Genomic DNA, 25244 nt, shown 5'->3' on the forward strand with positions numbered 1-25244 from the left:
GCTGTAGTGATGCTGGAGAAGTCTGCAGAGCCAGTTCTGCTCCATCAGAGATTGACAGACAGTGGTGCCCGGATACCCCCGATCATGGATTCGACCTATTCAGCCATGGTTAAAGAAATCCGGAAATTCCATGATTAATTTCCTGATTTGAAGCGGACTTTCGAATTTGACTCGCATTTTTTCCCTGAATGAGTTATCACGGTTTAGTGAATCAAGTCCCCTGTGTGTCTGTATGTGTGAAAACATGCACGTTTTATCACAGAAGCTAATGTAACTGACAGAGAAAATGTGTGCAGTGCTTCACAGCTGTCTGTTTTTATCTGTACAGGGAAAACACATTTAAGTGTGCACTAGCCAATTGAATAACATTGGTTCTCAGTTTACCTGTGCAGAAAGCGGGTGTATTTATATGAATTCTATACCTGCATTTAAAGGAGGCTTAGATGCTTTCCTTGCGTTGAAAGACATTCATGGGCTACAATTACTAGGTAATGCCAAATTATGTTGATCCAGGGATCTTATCTGATTGCCATCTGGAGTCAGGAAGGAATTTTTTCCCTTTTGGGGGTAATTGGACCATGCCTTGTAAAGGTTTTTCGCCTTCCTCTGGATCAACAGGGATATGTGAGGGAGCAGGCTGGTGTTGTACTTTGTTCTCTGGTTGAACTCGATGGACGTATGTCTTTTTTCAACCCAAATAACTATGTAACTGTGTGTGTGTGTGTGTGTGTGTGTGTGTGTGTGTGTGTGTGTGTGTTTACATCCAAAGTTTTGCAGGGGGTCCAGTGATTTCTAGTTATGCCCCTGCATATGTCCATCAAGTTCAACCAATAAATAAGGTACAACACTAGCCTGCACCCTCACATAATATTGGAAAGCACAAATAGCTTTCTTTGCAAGTAAATAAATTCCTTGGAAATATATACCGTAGGTGTGTCTTTTCTATAGTACATTATCTGGACAGAAGCACCAAAAGCCCTGAAAGGTCAGATTGTTAATGTTCCTACCCTTTGTCAAGCACTGGCCCCAAATTTGACAGAAAAGGATTTTGTCAGATATCAGGTTGTGAAATAAAGCCCAAATCCCCTTTCTGCACTAACTTCTCATCCACTTATTTAACTCCCTAAACTCCTGCTGCTGCCTTTCTGGTGAAGCATGTGGCACTGGCAGTATTTCGGAAAACACCACTTTGGAGGTCCTTGCAGTTCCTAGTTCATTGTTTCCAGGGCCGGCGCTACCATTAAGGCAAAGTAGGCAGCTGCCCCAGGGCCCCAGAGCTTGTAGGGGCCCCCAGTGGCTACAAGAGGAAAAAAAAAATTTCAAATCGGCCTTATAGTTTTTGAGAAAATCGATTTTAAAGTTTCATAGGAAAAAAACAAACAAACACATTTAAAAACCTGCCGACTTTAATGGTTAATAGCAAATCCACCTTAAATGCTAGAAACCCTAAATTTGCAGGATATGTTAAGGAGATCATTAGGAATAAGAGGAAAAAACAATTTTTCAAAAAGACCTTATAGTTTTTGAGAAAATAGATTTTAAAGTTTAGAAGGAAAAAAGTATAGTTTTAAATGCGATAAATGTCACTTTTAGTAGCAAACCTAACGGTAGTGTAATTTTACATGCATCAAACGAAAGCACAATAAATTTCCTGACGGGGTTTCCAAGGGGTCTATACGCAATATGGCTGTATGAAGATCCCTGGCATTTTTTCCTCTTTTCCCAATTTTTTTTTATGTTTAGAGTGTGGGAATTTTTTTTTAAAAAAATTGTGGGGTCCCCCCTCCTGAAACTTTTTAACCCCTTGTCCCCCATGCAGGCTGGGATAGCCAGAATGTGGAGCTCTGACCGATTGGGACTTCACACCCTGACTATACCAGCTGCAAAAAAGGTCCCCTAATGCCGATTTTTGTTCTGGGGTATATGTTGGGGGGGCCCCCCAGGTTTATTTTGCCCTGGGGCCCCATTGTTGCTTAAACCGGCCCTGATTGTTTCTAAACAACTCATTCAAGGCTAAAAATGTAAGCCAGTTGCCCAGAGAAAATTACAGTTGTTTGGAAGAGGGGTAACCCTTGGATGATGTCATAGTTCCAATAAGCTAACACTTTAACATGGTAGGGTCCTCAACCAATTCACAGACTTACAACATAGGGATGATTGTTGCTAATTTTATAAGGTGCTGTAGATCTCAGAGGGAAAAATGCCAGGTACTTCTGAATCAAAACATCGTTGAGGTGGGATATCAAAAAATATTTGTATTTATTATAAAGAATTGAGTTGCCACAGTTGTTTGCTATGAGTTGCATAGGAAGACTATTGTGCTATTTACGGATAGAGATGGCCCAAACGGTTCGCCGGAGAACTTGTTCGCGCGAACTTAGCTGGCGAGTTCGACCCACCCCTATACTACATCATTGGGCTAAACTTTGACCCTTTTCATCACAGTCAGCAATCAGGCTGCACTCCCTCCTGGAGCCCCCCTCCCCATTATAAAAGGCAGCAGCGTCGGCAATGTTCTCACACTTTGTGCTGCTGTATTAGTGACAGAAGGGAGAGACATTGGAGAGATAGGGAAAGCGATAGTTAGAAGGTCTGTTAGGTTGCTCCCTGCTGATATTTGTTGATGAAAAGCACCCTAAAACTGCTCATTTGAGAGCTTATGTTCTTCTGATGTGTTTTTGTTTGTGTGTGTGCCACTGACACTGCATATACAGCCCTGTCTGTCGCAGCTGGCCCTTGCTAATTCCTGTACTGTGGCAGGCTCAGCACATTCAGTGCATACCTTTCACTGCCTCTGTGTGACTGCACTTTGTATTATACCACCAGCAGTAAGGTCAAAAAAGTGTTCAGTACCTCACCTTTATCAAAATGAATGAGGCATGGATCCCGGAGAGCTACTGCCTGCTCGAAGACTAAGTCAGTCCCCACACAGCATCTCTGCCTGCCGGCCGCTGCTGCCTGCCCCAAGACTAAGTCAGCCCCCACACAGCATCTCTGCCTGCAGGCCACTTGACTTCTCCGCCACCACCAACAGGGTCCAGACCAGGACTCCAAGTGGATTCCTGAATTTTTAAGGCCGCTGCTAGCAGCGTCCTCTAACAAAACCAATAACAAATTTTTTTCTGGTGTGTGTACATGCCTGGCTAATTGTTCTGGCTGCACTGCGGCTGCAACAACAAAACAAAAGGCATATACATGTGTCAATTCCCCTTCGTGATCGTTACCTTGTCGTGGTGAAGGGGCTTGCGTATCACAATAAAGCAGTGACCGGCTATATGATAATAAGATAATAAGGTCGTAGGCTTCATTGTGGATAGTTGTTCTGTCATTGAGCTACCTCAGCCCGACCATATGGACTGGAAAACCGCCATCACCTGCACTCTCACCATCGTGCGCACTAGTCCAGCACGGCCATCACTACACAAACAGCTGTTTGCGGTGCATTACACAGTGAGTTTGGTCTATCAGTGTGTAGCAGTACAATACTTATACTAACTGCTGATCCATTGGTAGGTGAACAGAGGCGCCAGAAGGATAAAAAGTACATAAAATTTTTAAAAAATTGCTGGGAGGAAGTGGTGGACTCGCCTCCGTTAAAGCAGACACCAAGGACTGTAAATGTATAGATATACACATTTATTGAAAATACCCCAAAGATGCAACGCGTTTCGCGGGCACAGCCCACTTCTTCAGGCAATAAGCAGGGGATAAACAACTGTAAACAAAAGACAGAGGCATAGCTATAAATGTTGCCATAAAAAGATACAAATGGATTATTATTTAGTGTAATAAGAATAGTATTTCAAACATAGTGTTTAGTGATATGTTATAGTAGGGGGGTGATTGCAAGGAATGGGTCAGTGTAAACTACATAATGTGTATAGGGGAATGGACTAGATAACAGTGGTAAAAGGTAGTTAGTAAATCAGATTAAGTTGGTATCAAATTGACCGCTTTAGGTATATTTCAGTAGAAGGTAGGGAATGGAATAAGTTGTAGCTGGCAAGAGAGGAAAAAAGGCATGTGTAGTGGTTAAAAATAAAGATAAAGACTTACCAGCAATTCAGTTATAGCAAGCAGAGCACCTCTGTACTGTTGTGAGGTCGCTTGCTGCTTTAAATGTGTTAATGCTGGCAGCTCTGGCCTATCCAGAAGCTGCTCCAGTGTGGGTGGGTGGAGTCAGTGGCCATGGTGACAGAGAGTCCTCCAATCAGCTGCTGCCAGCTGTAAGGAGTAGATTGGTGTGCATGTGGTCTTACATAATATGCATGCTTTCTCTGCATGCACAGGGCGGTGTTGTCAGTGGGTGGAGTCAGTGGCCATGGTGACAGAGAATCCTCCAATCAGCTGCTGCCAGCTTTAAGGAGTAGATTGGTGTGTATGTGGTCTTACATAACATGCATGCTTTCTCTGCATGCACAGGGCGGTGTTGTCAGTGGGTGGAGTCAGTGGCCATGGGGACAGAGAGTCCTCCAATCAGCTGCTGCCAGCTGTACATAACATGCATGCTTTCTCTGCATGCACAGGGCAGTGTTTAGAAAGGGAACATGGAGCACAGTGGTGTGTTTGCTGCCATCTAGTGGTTCAAAAGAACAAGTATAGTGAAGAGACTTCAAATGTCATTATACATGCTGAAAGATAATGAAGATAAAAGCATGAACAATGTCCGACTTTTTACAATTGGTAAATAAAATAGTGTATACTTCTGAAATAATAATAATAATAATAATAATAATAATAATAATAATAAAATATATATAAAAAATATAATAAAGATTATAAAAAAAATAAAAAAATAAAAATAAAAATTTATAATAAAAAATAATGTGAATATGACATGAAGATATAAGCATAAAATCGAAGAACACATAAAAAACATAAAAACAATTGTAATATATCCAAAATATGAGGAGGCCATTGGCAAAAATTGTCCAGGCCTGGTAATATATAGTGTATAATCCCGTCTACGGTTTTGATATCGTAGACGAATATTTGCAGCTGTAATAATTATCATTGTATTAGAAGGATGATAATAATAGTCATAATGAAGATAATAATAAACATCAGTAATAGAAGATAAGATATATATATATACATATATATATATATATATATATATATATATATATATATACACATATATATATATACATATACATACATACACATACATACACATATACACACACATATACATAAAAAATATATATTTTTTTTTTCCCTTTGGGGATAAAAGAGAGCGACCAAGATGAAAGCAAAACTTTTGACAGGGGTGGTTAGTGGATTTTTTCTATAACTTCGTTAAGGCCCTCCGGGGATAGGGTTCTTAATGTCTGTATCCAGAACATTTCGGGTTTTTTGAGGAGATCAAATGCATTTTGTTTTCTTGTATCCACTGAGTCAATCAGTGTAATATTGAATAGCAGTGGATTGCTGTTGTGATGGGTGCTGAAGTGACGTGACACACTGTGAAGGGGAAATTGTTTAATGATATTTCTTTTATGTTGTCCGATTCTGCAGCGTACTAATTGGGTGGTTCTCCCCACATACTGGAGCCGGCACGGACAGGAGATGAGATAGATGACATATTTGGAGTCGCAAGTAAACCGTTTTTTCAAAGGGAAATTGCAGTTGGTACTGGTAGAAGAGAATGATACACTAGTGTTGATGAATTGGCAGGCTGTGCAGCGGGTCTTGTTACATGGAAAGCAGCCTGGTTTGAGTGGTTCTGAATGAGTGGGCAGGGGCTGTGTGGGCGGACGCAGTTTACTGGGTGCAAGAATGTTGCGGAGATTGGGAGCTCTCCTATATGTGATGGATGGTGCTTTGGGTAATAGCGGCCTTAAGAAGGGGTCCTGCATCAGGATCTCCCATCTGTTGGTTAGAATGTCACGAATGTGCGAATGCTGGGCATTGTATTGAGTAATGAACCTTGGAGGGCCTGTGTTGTTAGTTAGTTTTGCATCAGTACTCGGGGGGTTGGGGCGTTTGGCTTTAAATTTAGCGTTTTTTATCAAGGTCTTAGGATATTGGCGGTCCGTACATTTTTTGGTGAGGATATTGGATTGGATGTCATATTGTGATGTATCTGTGCAATTCCTGTAGATTCTCCTGAACTGACTGTATGGTGTATTGGTAATCCAGGGGTGATGATGGAAACTTTTGAAGTGAATGTAATTATTGGCATCGACCGGTTTGAAATAAGTTTTTGTTTTGATGTGATTCGATTCGATGTATAGGGTAAGGTCATGGTATTCTATGGAAGATGTGTGATGGTGGTATGTAAATTGTAACCCTGCTGGGTTGGAATTAAGATAATCAATAAAATGTGGGATGGTAGAAATGTCGCCTTTCCAAATAAAAATAAGGTTATCAATGCTGATCCATGTATACACACGAAAGATGTTTTCAAGCACTTTAGACCTCCAATTTAGCAATGCAATGTGAATTCTACCTTTTAGGGATTATAATCCTGCTGTACGGCAAATCCGTAATTTTCCCTGGGACTTTTGCCATGCCCCCCTCCAGGTGTTAGACTCCTTGAAACATCTTTTCCATCACTTTTGTGGCCAGAAACAGTGTTTGTAGTTTTTCAAGTTCGCCTGCCCATTGAAGTCTATTGCGGTTCGAAAAGTTCGCAGGTTCGCAAACTTTTTCGGAAGTCCGAATTCGAGGTTCACGAGTCGAAAATCGGAGGTTCGAGCCATCTCTATTCATGTATTACATTATATTGGGGGATGTCTATTTTTGTTAATTTCCAGCATCTCAAAAAAAGACAATGGTCCTTATTCAATTCACTTTTTCTCCAAAAATATCTCCTTGGAGAAAAAAAGTTAATAGGATCGGCCCAATGTGTACTTATACAACCTAGACAAAACTCACCTGAACCAATTCATTTATTATGAAGTTTTCTCTTAGGTGATCGTTTTTCATCCCTTGCTTAAAATAACTTCTTAACATTCTGCAAATGAAAAAGTACCAAAAAAGTAGGTGAAAAAGTACTGTCAAAATACATTTTCTTCCTTGCAGGTGGTTTAAAGAACATTATATTCAGAGCAGGGGTCGAGTCCTGCGTGAACGCGGGGGGACGACGTCCACTTACTATTAGTGCAGAGTGGACGCCGTCCCCCCTAGCATCCTGGAGGGGAGCAGCACAGCAGAGAGGAGCATTGGGCAGAGCAGCGAGGAAGGGCGGACGTTTCCCCCCCCCCCCCTCACCTTAGGGCTCCTCTCCCTGGCTCTCCCCTCCATAACATTGAGGCTGTGGCTGGCAGCGGCGGCGGTGGGCGGGACTTACCTCCTCCAGTGTTCCGACGAGTGGACGCTGTGCGTGCGTGCGTGCAGCTAGTCTGGTCTTCACTAGACCAGACTAGCTGCACGCATAGCCACAGCATCCACTCGCCGGAACACTGGAGGAGGTAAGTCCCGCCCACCGCCGCCGCCAGCCACCGCCGCCAGCCACCGCCGCCAGTCACAGCCTCAATGTTATGGAGGGGAGAGCCAGGGAGAGGAGCCCTAAGGTGAGGGAGGGGGGGGGGGAAACGTCCACCCTTCCCCGCTGCTCTGCCCAATGCTCCTCTCTGCTGCACTGCTCCCCTCCAGCTGGGAGGGCACCTATACACCTGGCTACATATACTGGGGCCACTATACACCTGGCTACATATACTGGGGCCACTATACACCTGGCTACATATACTGGGGCCACTATACACCTGACTACATATACTGGGGCCACCATACACCTGGCTACATATACTGGGGCCACTATACACCTGGCTACATATACTGGGGAGACTATACACCTGGCTACATATACTGGGGCCACTATACACCTGGCTACATATACTGGGGCCACTATACATCTGGCTACATATACTGGGGACACCTATACACCTGGCTACATATACTGGGGACACCTATACACCTGGCTACATATACTGGGGACACCTATACACCTGACTACATATACTGGGGACACCTATACACCTGGCTACATATACTGGGGACATATACACCTGGCTACATATACTGCGGGGACATATACACCTGGCTATACTGGGGATACCTATACACCTGGCTACATATACTGGGACACCTATAGACCTGGCTATACTGGGGACACCTGAACACCTGGTTACATATACTGGGGACACCTGGCTATACTGGGGACACCTATAGACCTGGCTACCTATTCTGGGGACATCTATACACTTGGCCACCTATTCTGGGGACAACTATACACATGACTACTTATACTGGGAACACCTATAGACCTGGCTAGCTATACTGGGGGTACCTATTTTGGGAGAACTGCTGTCAGATATGTATTTTTGGGGAACCGCTGATGCCAGATTACGTGTATTTTGGGGAACCGCTGCCAGATTGTGTATGTTGGGGGACCACTGCTGCCAGATTACATGTATTTTGGGTGATCCACTACCAGGTTTCACGTATTTTGGGGAACTGCTTCCAGATTATGTGTATGTTGGGGGAACTGCTGCTGCCAGATTGTCTATTTTGGGGGAACCACTGCCATATTATCTGTATTTTGGAGGAACCTCTGCCAGATTATGTGTATTTTTGGTGAAATGCTGTCAGATTACAGCTAGTTTTTGGGGGATACACTACGACAGAGCTCAAACTTCCCCTGGCAGACCTTTTATACCACTGCTAAGGCCATGTATATTTGGCCCCACCCATGACCACGCCCACGCTATGCTTAACCACGCCCATTTGTCGGCGTGCCGCGCCGCGCGCGGCGCAGAGGTTTTTGGGGTGAGTCCACTCACTTCTTTTCCAGGACTAGACCCCTGATTCAGAGGGTGGGAAAACTGATTATAAACTTAGGAGAAAACTTAGGAGGAAAAGTGAATTGGATCGGACCCTATATTTCACTAGTATTTCTTAATGTAGCAGTTTTCCTTTTCTAGAAAGAACTGAAAATAAAAAAAAAAAATCATCTCCAGTTAATACTTATCTGATGTAGTGCCTAAGTCCTTCTCTTTTTGTAAGGTGATAGATAACAAGTCCTGACAGAGCTTTGCTGCTTGTAGTTCCAGGATGTAGATTCTCTATCCTACTTAGTGCTGCTGTACGTTTTAGGACATTAAATCTATGTCCTGCATTAAAACCGCCACCTGCCGCCATGCGTGCATGCGCATGCCTGTGTGCGCTCCCACTCCCACACTTGTGCACGTGCATGTACATGGTCCTGTGAATGATTGTTCATAGCTAATAGCAACAATCATTCAATAAAGTTAGGGGGGAAAACTTTTAAAAGTTAGGCTGCTTTCACACAGGGACGTTACAGGCACACGTTAGTGCAGCCTGTAACGCTCCCCCAACGCACAGCAATGTAACACAAGTGGGCTGTTCACACTGCCCACGTTGCGTTACATGTAACGCTGCACGTTGTAGTGAAAGTGCAGCATGCTGTGCGTTCTAGCGGCTTTAGCCGCGTTAGACTGTTTGCACATGCTCAGTGGGGGGCGGAGAGGAGGCGGGGAGATGCCGCTACAGTAGTCGCACACATGGCTACTTAATATGCACTGCACTGGCGGCCGCTGATTGGACGGCGGGACCACGTGATGCGGAGTGTCTCGCTCCGCATCACGTGGTCCCGCCGGCCAATCAGCGCCACTCTGGGAGACCTTATGCGGATAGAGTCGCCTAACGCGGCTCACTCTAACGTCCTCTCCCGCACCAGCAGGTGTTGCGTTAGGGGCACGTTATGCGACCATAACGTCCCCTAAAACGCGACGTCTTAGTGTGTAAGTAGCCTTTAGCCTGCCTGGTGTTCTATTAAGATCGCCAGGCAGGCTGCGGGAGGGGTTTTTTTTAATAAAAAAAAAACTATTTCATGCAGCCAACTGAAAGTTGGCTGCATGAAAGCCCACTAGAGGGCGCTCCGGAGGCGTTCTTCCGATCGCCTCCGGCGCCCAGAATAAACAAGGAAGGCCGCAATGAGCAGCCTTCCTTGTTTTGCTTACATCGTCGCCATAGCGATGAGCGGAGTGACGTCATCGACGTCAGCCGACGTCCTGACGTCAGCCGCCTCCGATCCAGCCCTTAGCGCTGGCCGGAACTTTTTGTTCCGGCTACGCTGGGCTCAGGCGGCTGGGGGGGACCCTCTTCCGCCGCTGCTCACGGCGGATCGCCGCAGAGCGGTGGCGATCAGGCAGCACACGCGGCTGGCAAAGTGCCGGCTGCGTGTGCTGCTTTTTATTTGAGCCAAATCGGCCCAGCAGGGCCTGAGCGGCAGGCTCCGGCGGTACTGGACGAGCTGAGCTCGTCCAGACCGCCCAGCAGGTTAGAAAGAAAATAAAAATGAAAGTGACATGGTCCCAATAAAATATTAATTTTTTTCTTAATACCCAGTTTTTAACCTTAACCTAGCCTATTAACCCATTATTAACCCCTGCAATACCTATACCGGTCCGGTTTACAAGCTTTTAATGACTGCTGTATATATCGATCGGATGTGATTGTTAGGGTGAAAGTTTGGGGCTCCTATGCTCTAGAGATGTATCACTCGATGCCTAGCAGTGTATCTGTACAGCGCTATAGCCCCCGAGCTGTCATCTTAGTGAACCCATCCGGCACAGACACACAAGTTGGGGGTAACAGTCCACAACATGCTCAGCTAGTAATAAAATATGGCACATAGGGTATCATTTTAATCGGGAAGGGCAAAAGAATACATTTTTTTATGTTTTTTTTTCCATAAAATTACTATAAAATAAAATAGTTTTGGGAGAAAGAAAGCCTAGATTTTACTGAAAAAAACAAAACAAGACATATATCACTAAGATGGGATAAGCAATAAAAAAGTTACTGCTGTTTCAAAACGACACAGCTAAAGTGTCAAAAATGTCAGGAACCTTACAGAAAACCAGAGACAGCAGGAAAAAAGATTGGATACCCTGGGAGGATGGTGAGGGACTCACACATGCTTATGGGGCTGGAGGAAGCATCAGGTAAGTATCAAATCTTTTTTTCCTGCTGTCTCTGGTACACTTTTACGGGGTAAAAACTGTGGAACGCGAACCAGCTAAAGTGTACCGGAGGCAATATTTGACATGATGAGATAAACATGTGTATATACAATACTTGTTTTATTTTGCTGCCTGAAAGAGTTAATTTATATGCTTGGAAGTGACAGCTTCTCTATTGTCAGTACCTTGACAGGAATATAGTAAACATCACTGATAAGCAAATTACAAAGTTTTTCTGCCAGAATACAACTTCTGAGGACAGGAGAGAGAAAATACAAGAAATATTGACCTTTTTCTAGCTCACTCTGGCACACTTAATAGGCTGCCACTTATTAAAGCGGAATATAACCCTGCATTTCAACTTTGCTCTAAAACATTATTTACAGCATATTATATGCAACCAGCATTTTTTTTTTTACTAGACCAGCATTGGAAGGGTTACACACAGAGCTTTAAAGTTCCTGGAGAGAACTGCTCCCTGCAGCCGAAGTTTAGATAGATACATTTAAGTAAACAAAATGTATCTAAGTGTGGAATGTAACTCACTCTCTCTGACTGTGCATGAGCTGGAGGACAGCCAAAGGGTGTGTAACATTCCTCACTTGTTACATTCTGTTTAGCTAAATGTATCTATGTATCTATCTCAGAGCCGGGACAAGGTCCTCCAGCACCCAAGGCTAAGACACCAAAGTGCGCCCCTCCATCCCTCCACCCCAGCCGTCACACACTGATTGCTATTAGACTAAGAGGCGCCCCAGTGCCCCCAACACCTTAATCTCTAGTTATCTGGCTTATAGTCACTGCCATGTATCCCCTTTTCTTATTTCTTTCTGCTTCAAACACAATTGGGAATGACAGCTGAATAAATTCTGCGCCCCCTCCTACACTGCGCCCTGAGGCAGGAGCCTCTCCAGCCTATGCCTCGGCCCGGCCCTGATCTATCTGAACTTCAGCTGCGGGGAGCAGTTCTCTCCACAAACTTTAAAGCTGTATGTAACCCTTCCAATGCTGGTCTAGTAAAAAAAAAAATGCTGGTTGCATATATTATGCTGTAAATAATGTTTTAGAGCAAAGTTGAAATGCAGGGTTATATTCCGCTTTAAAGACAGTAAAACATTTAGGCCTCTTTCACGGTGCGACATTAAAGTCACACGTTGAAACAACATTTAACGCATAATAACTCATTGCAATGAAAAATCAATGCCCCACTCACAGTGCACACGTTGCACTGGTGACTAACGATGCACGTTAAGTGAAAGTACTGCGTGCAGTGCGTTATACACGTTATTAGCTTCGTTGGACTGTTTGCACATGCCCAGTAATGACTTGGAAACATACTTTTCATTTCCTGTATGCTCTACTGTTTGCAACCATAACGGGGCATTAAGTTGCATTGCAACTTTTTTGAGGCATTGCGTAATTTCATTTGCGTTGCAATTTTATCGTTGCATCAAAACGCAACGTCCTACTTTGAAAGAGGCCTCAACCTACTTTATAAATGGTTAAATATAAAATAAAACCCTGGGATACGCAAAAAATAGTCATTGTAAGGAGTTGGAGAAAAAATATAATAGTTTATCTCATCAGTTTGATTTCATCTCTGGTTCACTTTAATTGGTGTCATTAAAACTGATTTCTCAGGGATGCCCCATGCGCGTGAGAGCTTAAAAGATGATTTGTGTGGAAATGGGATTTTTTTGTAAAGAGGTATATTCTGGGATATTCTGATCCCTACATTTATCTGCAGCAGCTGCTTCATCAAGCTTGGATACGTGACAGGTCCTCTGTAATAGAAGAGATTGCACTGTTAAAAGCAATTTTAATACTTTGCACAACTGAATTTAAGTTATTTAGTGGTAATAATTGTTTGATCAAGTAAACAAACACTGGACCTTGCTCTGTGCTCAGGTTCAGGATGGTCTTCAATCTTTGTTGGTTTAACCCAGGTGTCATTTTATTTAGAACAACCAGTGACGTAGCTAAGGAGCTGTGGGCCCCGATGCAAGTTTTACAATGGGGCCCCCCAAGCACTCTATACATAACAATTGACCAAAACCTGCCAATGGCAACTACAGTGTCAGAGGTGCAAGAGGGTGATGGGGAACAGTTTAACTATCATTTTTGTAGGCTGAGCAAAGCTCTGATGTTTGCATTGTTGTCTAGTGGGTTATTTTCTTCATTCATCATTATTGGTGGGCTACCCTTTAAATATCCCATTTTTGCATTTCCACTCTTATGAGTATTATGAGTCCCATAATTTTTTAGTAGTTGAATTACAAGTGTTCTTATAGATTTTAACTTCTTGAAGTACAAGTAAAATAATTTTTGTTTCTAACGTGCTTCTGATTAGGGATGAGCTCTCAAAATTGGAACAGTTCCGATTTTTGAGGCCCTGATATCTACATATGTTCGGTTTAATCAGGGATGGATATGGATTGTGCCATACATCATTTAACTATTATTATTATTATCATTATTATTGATTTAAACAGCACCAACATATTACGTGGCACTGTACAAAGTAGGAAAGCAAACAAGGGGTACATAATGATACAGACAATGATATACATTAAATAAGGAAACTGCTACAAAATACAGAACTGGTGATTACAATGACATATGTAACATTATGAATAAAATGTATAACAGAGTGCAAGCTATGAAATGAATAACAAATTCCAAGACACAAAAGGGCAAGAGAGCTCTGCCCTTGTGAGCTTACAATCTAAAGGAATGGGGGAAAACAAGAGGTGGGGAAGTATGCAGTATACATACAGGCAGTACTTTCTATCTAGTAAGGAGTAAAACTTGATGAGAGGTTAAAGGGGGAATGGCCCAAGTTAGAGCATATTGTTTGTTGTAAATAGTGAGTTTTGAGGGAGTGTTTAAAGATTTTAAAGGTGGGAGAGTGATGGATGTGCTGTGGAAGGGCTTTGCAGAGGAGGGGGGAGGCACGTGAAAAGTCTTGTATACGCGAATGTGAGGAGGAAATTCTGAAGGATGATAAAAGAAGCTCATGTGTAGATCTGAGATTGTGGTTGGGATGGCATCTGGAAACTAGTGAACAGATGCACATGGAAGAGAGACTATGGCGAGCTTTGTAGGTTTGGGTTAAGAGTTTAAACTGGATCCTCTGGTTAATTGGTAGCCAGTGAAAAAAAGTATACATATTTGGAATGGGTCCTCGCAACAACAACACATTAAGAAATAATCGGGGATTGCTCCTGAAGAAGTGAACACTATCTGTATCATGGTTCATGAAATGTGTTGAGGTCTTATTAATCTCAGCCAAAAACCAAAAGTTCTTTAAGATATGTTAACACTATATGGTTAACTACTACCTAGATGAGATGATCCCCCTTAGTTGTTATAAGTGAATGTCATTGTAATGCGTTGATTTGGTCAGATAAAGACATACTTGGGACAGATCATGAAAGGTTTTCAATTAATTCCTCCCTCCTCTCTTATGCTGGGTATACACGGTTAGATCCGGCGGCTCAATTAGCCGCCGGGTCGACTCCCGCCACATCCCCGCGCGTCCCTGCGGCCGCCCGGATCGATTCTCGCTCGTCCCCGCGAGCGCTTCCTTATCTTCTGCTCGATTTCCGCTATTGTCCGCCCGTGGGTATCAAGCGGGGAATCGATCCGCGCGGTGATCGGACATGTCGGAAATTATCAATCGAGCCATCAGTGGCTCGATTGATAACAATTATCGACCCGTGTATGCCCAGCATTATGCTAGGTTTACACCATACAATTTTCTGTTAGATTCTTCTGTTAGAATGCATAATTAGATTATTTTCTGTAGAGAATAGTCATTATCTCTGGTGCATTGTCTTCTGTTTATATCCTGCTGAGTAGAACAATGCCTAATTGCTCGGCAGATGGATGGTAAGATAGATAAATTTCCAACATGTTGAACTTTATCTGTCTGGCAGGTAAATCTTACAGAAAATTGTATGGTATAATCCCAGCATTATGCTGGGAATACACCATACCATTTTCTGCAATGCTGGGCATACACGAACCGTTTCTGCGGCTCGATTAGCCGCCGGATTGACTCCCGCAGCGTCCCCGCGTGCGCCTGAATTGATTCCCGCTCATCCCTTTAGGCGCTTTCTTATCTTCCGCTCGTTTTCCGCTATTGTCCTTCCGCGGGCATCGAGTGGGGAATCGATCCGGCGGGCAATCGGACAAGTCGGAAATTATCAATCGAGCCATCAGCGGCTCGATTGATAAGAAAAATCTAACCATGTATGCCCAGCATTAGATTTACCTGCCAGATAGATAAAGTTCAACATGTTGGAAATGTATCTATCTTACCATCTATCTGCCAAGCAATTAGGCATTGTTCTACTTATGCTGATGATTTGTTACTTTTTTGGGTGAATCCCCACATATCGATACCTAGCCTGATGAAGGAATTTAAGAAATATGGGGAGGTCTCCAATTTTAAAATTAACTTTAATAAATGTGGAGCATTGTCGGTGGGACTTTCACAGGAAACGATCTCTAGGATGGCTCAGAATTTCCCCATTTAGGTGGGTTCAGGGGAGGTACCATACCTGGGAGTGAAGCTTATGCCATCATGGAAGGAAACATATCAGGAGAATTTCCCCCCTCTGCTGGAGGAGGTCGGGAGGAGCCTCCAGAGATGGGATAATGGCCTTTTTTCATGGCTGGGTAGGGTTAATATATTGAAGATGACAATAATGCCAAAAATCCTCTACCTGTTTCAGACTTTACCGATTAGAGTTCCACCACACTACTTTCAGCAGATTAAGCGGATTTTTACAAAGTTCATATGGAGGGGAAGCAACCACATACTAGGATGTTCTTATTGTTTGCTAACAAAGAGGATGGAGGTTTGGCAGTCCCTAATGTGAGGCTATATCATACAGCGGTGATCCTAACCAGGGTAGTCGACTGGTCCAGACATGGGGACACAAAACAGTGGGTGAGTATGGAGCAAGAACTCATGAAATACCCCCTTAGACATGCCCCGTGGATAGAGAGTCACAGGAAAATAGAGCACCCAGCGGGGGCAATCATAGCTAATACCATGGGGATTCTTTATAGATACAGGGAGAGAGGGAAGATCTCCCTATGGCCAACCCCGCTTCTCGCTTTATTGGGCAACCCAAATCTACCCTGCGCCTCCTCCGGAGGGGCTCGAGGAAGAGGAGAGATGAGAGAGGTAAGGGCTTTACATCTGATTAGTGATGGGATGTGGATACCTCTGCAAGAGGTCGCAGCAGCGATAGAAGGAGGGTGACTGGATGAATGGATGATGATAAGGTTTTGCCACTTCCTATTATCATATGGGGAAAAAAAGCGAATTCTCGAGGGAGATTACTCCCTTTGAGGATCTATGTTTAAAGAAGGAAGCAGAGAAGGGGATAATCTCCAAAATATATAAAATGCTGAATGAAGAGCGAGACCTAGCGGTAGATATTAGAGCTAGATGGGAGAGAGATATGACTAGGACCTTCTCAGAAGAGCAGTGGAAGAGGATTGCCCTATTTGCACATAAGTTTTCAATTGCAACTAAAATGCAGCAATCCAACTATACATTTTTAATCAGATTGTATTGGACCCCGGATAAACTAAATAGAGTTTTCCCGAATGTTGATCCTAGCTGCTGGCGGTGCAAAGATAAGAGGGGCACGATACTGCATATCTTCTGGGAATGTGAGGATTTCTGGAAAGGGATAATAAGGCTTATAGGGGACCTTGTGGGAACGGAGACCCTGCTTTCCTGCTGCTCCAAGAGACGGGCTGGAGCATTAAGAAATATAAAAACTCATTATTAAGACATCTGCTGAACGCTATTAAAATACTGATCACTATTCACTAGGAGATGGAGATCGACCTCACCCCCGACAGTTGGGGACTGGATCAGAGAAGGAGAGGAGACAATGAAAATGGAGGACCTTACTCATGTCATACATAATCAATTGGATAAATTTAGAAGTACGTGGGCCCCATGGATAGATTTTAGAGAGACGCTCCAATATAAAATCACTATTAGAGAATTTTAGGGAAATAGTGAGGGGGGGAGGGAAGAAGAGAAGAGAAAGGAGAATGACCCCCTGGAATGGGGACTGGGCTTTGACCTGCCTGAAGTGGGCTTGTGCCTGGCTCCGGCCCGGGCAGGGGGCAGGTGGACGGTCTGGTGGGGGGTGGTGGAGGACCAGAGAGCGATATAGTAGGGTATGGATGTGTCGGGTTGGTGGTTTTTTTTTGTTTTGTTTCTGTTTTTCTTCTTTCTCTCCTGCAATATTTCCCCATTAACTATAAAAAGGAAATTGTAAAACAGGTCAGAAATCAGGAATAAGAAAAAGCAACAGAAACCAACTGACTATAACCCCAGCTGAACACAGTATATTGCAACTTTTTTTTTCTTTTGTTTTGTGTATGCATGGGTATGGTCAAGTAAGTAGAATGGAAGGGAGCCAGAAGTGTGGAAGGGTGGATGGGGAGGAACGTCTGAGAACAGGGGTGAAGAATTCTCTCTTAGTATCATCTGAGAAAGGAGAGAGTTTGTGAGGATCAAGGGAAGAAGAGGACAGGTGAAGGTTTTGTTGAGAATCCCCTTTGTACATAAATAATTTATAAGTTTAGAGCTTAAAGCATGGGATGGGGGACATTTCTTAATTTATCTCATTATTCTCGTTTTGAGAGCTTTTTGGTTATGGTATAACTTTTTATCTTGTTTGACGGACATGTATTAATACTTGAAACTATGATCCTTTAATGTTTGTAAAATGTTTGAAAATATATATATATATATATATATATATATATATATATATATATATATATATATATATATATATATATATATATATATATATATATATATAAACCTACTCCCTAGTAAACACCATGTATGACTTCATATATATGCAGCTCGCCCCCACGCTCTTAAAGCCCAGTTCCCTGATGGAATGCCTCTTACAGGTACTTCCTTGCTTATGGAATGTATTAAGGATGGACCAGTTGAACACCATATTGGCTCTCTATATTCTTTACTTCTCCAACATCAGTCCCAAACGGTTATAGATTAATCACTTGAGAAATGGGTACAAGAGGGTTTAGATCTAGATGAAGAGGACCAACTTTCCATTCCCAAAATTGCCTCGCCCTGTATGCGTGATAGACTCACTCAAATATATGTTCTCCATCAGAGTTACTTGTTGCCTTCTCAACTTGTCAAATACTCACCTACTGCTTTGGCCAGATGCCCCAAATGTACGTTGCAAAATCCATCTTTTCTACATTTGCTTTGGCAATGTCCCACCTGTAGCGGACTTCTGGAAGCAGATTGTGGATTTTTTGCATGACCGAATGGGCTCTCTAGCCTGACTTGACCTTAAATTATGTATTCTGAACATGTCTGATTAAGGCATGTCAAAATTTGACAAAGCCTTTCTTATTGAAACCCTCTTTGCTAGTAAACAATGTGTGGCTTTTTTTTTTGGTTATCACCCATCTGCCCCTCTCTTGAAGACTGGAAAAACAAGGTTAAGTCTGCTCTACCATATAAAAACTCATTTACAAACACAGAGGGTGCCCTGACAAATTATCTCGCATTTGGTAACACTGGCTGAGCAGTATGCACATGTGACCACTCTGGGTTTGTGCTGTTCGTCATAACCTTATGCAATTTATGTTTACTGAATGCTTCGGAATTTTATATGCCTGGTTGTCTTTATTTTTCTACTCTGGGAAGTACCATACATTTTTAATATATTTTTATGGTGTGTTCTTTTGTCAACTGCCTTTGATTATTGCCTGTATGCTATTGCATTTTTCTTTAATAACCAAACCTTAGGTTAATGGAAAAAAAAGAGTTATCGCATAATACTTGCATTTAGCAAATGTTGGTAGTAACATTACATATACATATGAATGTTTACAATATATTGTGAGTAGTAGACTAAGCATATCCTGTGTTATTCTGTTTAATTGCATATACAGCAGAGTTATCCGGAATTCAGGCAACCGGAAATCTCAACTAACCGGCATGCCTGATGGATGGACTTTTTTCGGACGTTGTTCTGGGTGGTTTGCCTGACCACAAAATACTCACTGAGCCACCTCCAATCCTCCATCGATGCCCTGCATCACCTCGTGGGCTCCTAGTGGCTTCCGGCATCCGTGCACGCAAGTCAGCATGTCACATGACCCAATGCGGGTCAGCTGACACTTCGGTTTCTGTGCACAGTGGAAGCCATAAAGCTGCTAGGAGCCCGTGAAGTGATGCAGGACATAGCTGGAGGATCAGTGGAGGCTTGGTGAGTGTTCTGCCTGCACCTAGGGGGAGATTTGTACTTTTTTGGCCGGTTGGCAAGCAAATGTATCGAGCATCAGGTGAATACCATGAACTCTGCTGTATACATTTTAATAACTGTTTTTTGTCTTTTGTTTTAAAGAAAAATGTTAAAATCTACTGGATCATGCGGCCTGAGATATTTTTCCTTCTGTATAATATTAATATTAAATCAACCCTACTTCTGATATTGGTTATTTTTAGCAACCTGTAGTCTTAGCAGTGTACAACAAGTTAGGTGGCTTTACATGCAAGGTGATCCCTTCATGAGTGTTCCTTATATTCCTTTCAAAGGCATGTTAATAGTTATAGCAGCCATAACAAATGCTACAGTGCTCAGAAAAAAGGGAGAAGGGTCCAGGTGAAACCTAGTTAATTTGTGTCTCTAAATGCTTCTGCCTTTGACATTCTGCCAATTAGGTATCCAGTTCCATGCTGGAGCTTTTTTGGAGTGTTTACTGCACTTGGGATTGGATTTGTGCCTTTTCTATTGGCTTAATGGCAACAAATCTGCTTTCTAAAAATATTAAGCAGGTCTGGTCTGTACATTGTGGACATGCAATAGACAAACCTGGACATGGTGAATATAACCTGTATGAACAGGTTCATTGGAAAGCATAGGTTTGTTGTATTTTTCCATTGGTCTTTTGCCATCTGTTGTGAGTCAGCGGACCTAGACTGAATAGAGAGTAAATAATGTACTGATAAGTGTCATTTGGTGTGACACATAGATATAAAATATAATCAAAGTTTTTTCTTTAATTTCTCCATGTTTAAAGATCAGAATATAAGGAAAAGGCGAAACATGAAAAACGGGAGTAGAAGCTTTAGACAAGACAAGACAAATAACATTTATATTGCGCTTTTCTCCTTGCGGACTCAAAGCGCCAGAGCAGAGCAGCAGCCACTAGGGCGCGCTCTATTGGCAGTAGCAGTGTAAGGGAGACTTGCCAAAGGTCTCCTACTGAATTAGTGCTGGCTTACTGAACAGGCAGAGCCGAGATTCGAACCCAGGTCTCCTGTGTCAGAGGCAGAGCCCTTAACCATTACACCTTCAGCCACCACTCATCAGCCAGCCTTTAGCAGGAAAACATTATAAAAGCTTTGATTAGTGGCAAAGAAGGGAAATGTGGGCACCAAGAACCACTGCAATTAGCGGCAATGAAGTGCAGTTTGGGTGTCTCCGGGCCCCCAACTTTCACTTCACTGCAGCAAATTGCAGCTTTGCGGTGAGGGGCAGGGTAAGGATTAGGCACTACTGGGAAAGGGAGGAGGGACGTTTAGGGTTAGGCACCACCAGGGGGGATGATTAAAGATTAGGCAAAACCAGGGGGCTTTGAGTTAGGCATAGGTGGAGGGACAGTTCTGTGTTAGGCATAGGGGTGGAGGTGTGTGTGTGTGTGTGTGTGTGTGTGTGTGTGTGTGTGTGTGTGTGTATTAAGCATTGGTAGAGGGAGGGTTTTGAGTGAAAGTAGGGTAAGGTTTAGTCATAGTAAATTGTCGGTAATCAGATCAGTATTCATTAGTAGAATATCACTAATCCTATACAATAAAACCTAACTGTCCCTGCCTCATCATCTTTCCCTGTTTGTCCGTCCAAAGCTTTTTTGTACTGCGCAGTACAGAAAGCCGTTGGGACCGGAGGTGAGGCCAGGGAGCAGGACGGCCGTGTGCACGCGCACGCGGTGGCCAGACAGGTGCGTGACAGGCAGGCGGGTGCGTGCGCAGGCTGCCGGGTGCGCGGCGGGCACGCGCACTGACTGGCGGCGGTGGCACGGTTAAATCACTACCTAGAGCCCGTTTTTAAACGGGCTTAGGTAGACTAGTTTTAACAATATTCTACTAGCAGCAATCCCCTGTGCCTTTTTTCCAGGCACCTTTTTTTCATGTATGCAGAAAAGGAGCTGGTTTCTTCCTTACCCACTTTGAAACTATGTAATAAACTACTGAAAAGTCCTTGGAAACATTTTAAGTGCTACAATATTGATAATTTGAAAATAGCTTTTGAATAAAAACAAAACTGTTACATGCACATATTAACCCTATCCTTTTACATTTATCCTATAAAATATATCATAACCATGAAACTAGTGTTCCATGTTTTGTCTGTATAATGCATATGGTGTAACACATTTCTTTAATACTGTGATTCTCTATAAACCTCTTTAACAATATTTTATTACAGATAATCTTTTATGAGGATAAAAACTTTCAAGGTCGTTCATATGAGTGCAATTGTGACTCTGCTGATTTACACTCCTTCTTCAGCCGCTGCAATTCAATTCGTGTGGAAAATGGAAATTGGATGATCTATGAGCACCCAAATTACAAGGGACACCAGTACTTCCTGAAGAAGGGAGAATACCCTGACTACCAACAGTGGTTGGGTTTCAATGACTCCATCAGGTCCTGTCGTTTGACTCCTCAAGTAGGATCACTTTCTGCTATAGCAATTCAAATAAAGTAGCATAGATTCAAATGCCCAAATGATTTTGTACTGTTCCGTATAGCGAGACAGATTTTATGTAACCCGTAGGCAGCTATATTTCTAAATTTACCTCTGCTTAAAAGTAGCTGATAGTAGTAATACCTCAGCATTAACCCTTCTCCAGCTGCTTATGTATGTTTCTATGCTGTAAATCAGCCTAAAACCTTCCTTAAAGGAAACATCAGGCAGATCTATTGTAAATTTGTTTTACTTACCTGGGGCTTTCTCCAGCCCCTCGCAGCTGTCTGTCCCAGTGCAAGAGCTCCATTTGCAGCCGCTCGCCCGGGGCCCCCACACGGCGCAGAGGACAACCTCGAGGTCATCCTTACTGCGCCCACGTTTTGAGCGGCATACTGTGCAGGCACAGAACTACTTTTTTGTTTAAAAATGCTACAGGCAACATGTTTCGCGATTGCTGTTAATCACAGAACGCCTGCGATCGGCGGCAATTGCGACAGTGAGATCATTGCCATATAGTTATAATTATGCTAGCGCTTTAAAAAGTGCTAGCGCTTCGGTGATTAGTGGGAATCACCTGCTAATTTCCCTAGTGAGAACGGGCCCTTAGTGTGCTACAGACAAGTGCAAAAAATGCAATCAGCAGTCCAAGATTGAACTATAAAGAGATTGAGAGAACAAAAACAAAACAAAATAAACCCAAGAAATTAACCTTTATTTGCACTGGAAATGCATCTGATTCTGTCTCCAAATTGTTTGATGAAATTTCCACACTGCTTACTTACATGAGCTCAGTAGATTGGGAAGTAGACAAATGTACTCTCACACCTTATGCAAGTATTTTAAATTTAAATATGTTCTATGGAGGACAATGTTTAAATTAAAGTTTAAAGGAAACCAGAGATGCCAGACCTACAAAAAGAAAAAAAGATTTCATACATACCTAGGGCTTCTTCCAGCCCCATAAGCCTGGATCGCTCCCACGCCGCCATCCTCCGCTTCATGGATCCGCCGGTACCGGGTCCCGTCACTTCCGGCGGACAGGGGCTCCCAGCATACCCTTACGCGTGCGGCTGCGCAGTAGGCAGCCACGCGCGTAATGGCATGCTGGGAGCCCCTGTGATGCGGCCAATTGGCCGCGTGCTGACGCCGACTGGCCGCAACTATGGGACCCAGAACTGGCTGATACAGGAAGCGGAGGACGGTGGCGTGGGAGCGATCCGTGCGTATGGGGCTGGAGGAAGCCCCAGGAATGTATAAAATCTTTTATCTGGCGTCTCTGGTTCCCTTTAACTATGAGCACAATTGAAAATTATGGAGCAACAAATGCCAACAATTTTTTCAAAAAGGAAACGTAATCTCTCTCTGTATAAAATCGTGTGTGTGTGCGTGTGTGTGTGTGTGTGTGTGTGTGTGTGCGTGCATGCGCACGCGTACTCATGTACGCCTGCCCCTCCATCACTTGAAAATGCCTTGACCAATTTAAACCATATTTGGTATACAGATCGCTTTCTACATGGAGAGATATGTTCTAGGGGTCTTGCGTCCCCCCTGCACATCTGGGCAGAACCACAACAGCCAATCAGATTTCATCCATTCACATCAATGGGAAACATTTTAAAGGCTGCCATTCTCACAGTAATAAAGCCAGAGTCCTCAAACTTGCTACAGTTGGTCACTTGGTGACCAAGGTTACAAATTCAGGGAAAGTGGGTGAAGCATAAAATAGCCAATACAATTTCAGCCGTTCATTTTGAATGGGATAATGTAAACTGCAGCCATTCTTACTCTGTTAAAGGCAGGGTTCTCAAACATGGCACTTTTGGTCAGCGGTTGACTGGGATTAATATTCAGGAATGTGGGTGGAGCCTACAACAGTCAATCAAAATTCACCTATTGATTTTGAAGGGGAATATTTCAACTGCTGCCATTCTTACACTGTTATTGGCAGGGTTCTCAAACTTGCCATAGTTGGTCACTGGATGACTGAAATTAATATTCAGGAAAGTGGGTGAAGGCTACAACAGCCAATTAAGATTCACATATTGATTTTAATTAGATTATTTAAATTGCTGCCATTCTTACACTGTAAATGGCTGAGGCCTCAAACCTGGTACAGTTGGCCACTGGGTAACTGGGCTTCAAATTCACAAAAGGGGCAGAGCCACAAACAGCCAATCAGATTTGTTTCATTTCAATGGGAAAATTTAAATTATTGATGCCAAGGACCCCGCAGCTCACAAACTTGGCCATTGAGCGACTGTGTGTCATGGTTAGAAAAAGTGGGTGGAGACAACAACTAAAATACATACCCGGGCAACGCTTGGTCATCAGCTATTTTTTATTATAAAAGATGAGGTCATATGTCTAATACAGATATTTCTTTCAACCTTTGGTCTCGGCCAGTTCATCTTACTAACTGCCAGAAATAATGTATTTTGTTCTGTCCCTGCTCTTGTATTTGTAGATGCTAATGTTGTCCTGACCTCCATCACTAGCCTATTAAGGTGCGTACACACGCACTATTGTAACAAACGACGGGTCCATCAGACCCTCCCATTAGGCGGACGTTCTGCCGACAGTAGGACATGTGTACAGGCTGTCGGCAGACTGGTAAGACTGCCCAGCGGGAGGGTCTGACGGATCCGTCGTTTGTTACAATAGTGCATGTGTACGCACCTTTAGGCAGAACCAACCATCAAAGTCATTTATTTTACTATAATCAGTGAGCAATAGTGGGGAGGTATTTATGCCAAAAGATTAGCTTCATACACTAAAAATTATTTTAGCAATTGCATATATACACACCAATGCTAGGAAATGGGTCAATATTTCAAACAAATTATCCTGTCTTCTAGCATCGAGGCACCTCCAGGATACGGGTTTATGAGAAAGAAGATTTTGGAGGCCATATGAAGGAATTTACAGAAGATTGTCCCCATGTCTTTGAACAATTCCGATACAATGACATTCACTCCTGCAGTATTCCCGAGGGCCAATGGATTTTTTATGAAGAGCCCAACTACAGAGGTCGTCAGTACTACCTGAGACCTGGTGAATACAGAAGATATTCTGAATGGGGTGCAAGCAGTCCCAGAGTTGGCTCTTTTAAGAGAGTTCTGGATTACTACTGATTCCTTCAACCTAAAAAGCAGTTGCTTTGTGATCCACAGAAAGCAGAAAAAAAATAAAGTCAGAAATTTCATCAATAATACTTATGTTTTTTTTTCTTATTTCCAAAAGATACATGGTATGTGTACCTCTGCATAAAATAGTGAAGCTGGTTTACAAGGTAACATGCATGTTTACAGTGCAGTGAAGCATAATTGTACTGTATGCTTTACGATATGTGTGTTGCACATGTGTTGTGTCACATTACTAACACGTGGTGTGATTTTTTTTTGTCAGCATTGCATGTGATTTTTTCACATTGCAACATGCTTGGTGTTCAAGAGGCCCTAGGGCTTAC

At 43.0% G+C, this 25244-nt stretch overlaps 1 protein-coding gene across 1 annotated transcript in view; it reads left to right on the plus strand.

Moving 5' to 3' along the window:
• The window catches only part of LOC137524742 (gamma-crystallin-3-like), a 40282-nt gene extending 15295 nt beyond the window's left edge, over nucleotides 1-24987 (plus strand). The window contains exons 2-3 of the mRNA XM_068244956.1: nucleotides 21515-21757; nucleotides 24634-24987. Coding sequence (XP_068101057.1) covers nucleotides 21515-21757; nucleotides 24634-24909 — 519 coding nt within the window. The 3' untranslated portion in view covers nucleotides 24910-24987. The remainder of the gene's footprint in view (nucleotides 1-21514; nucleotides 21758-24633) is intronic.
• Nucleotides 24988-25244: the final 257 nt, after the last annotated feature.

Source organism: Hyperolius riggenbachi, chromosome 7 (genome assembly GCF_040937935.1).
Source record: "Hyperolius riggenbachi isolate aHypRig1 chromosome 7, aHypRig1.pri, whole genome shotgun sequence".
NCBI classification, from domain to species: domain Eukaryota; kingdom Metazoa; phylum Chordata; class Amphibia; order Anura; family Hyperoliidae; genus Hyperolius; species Hyperolius riggenbachi.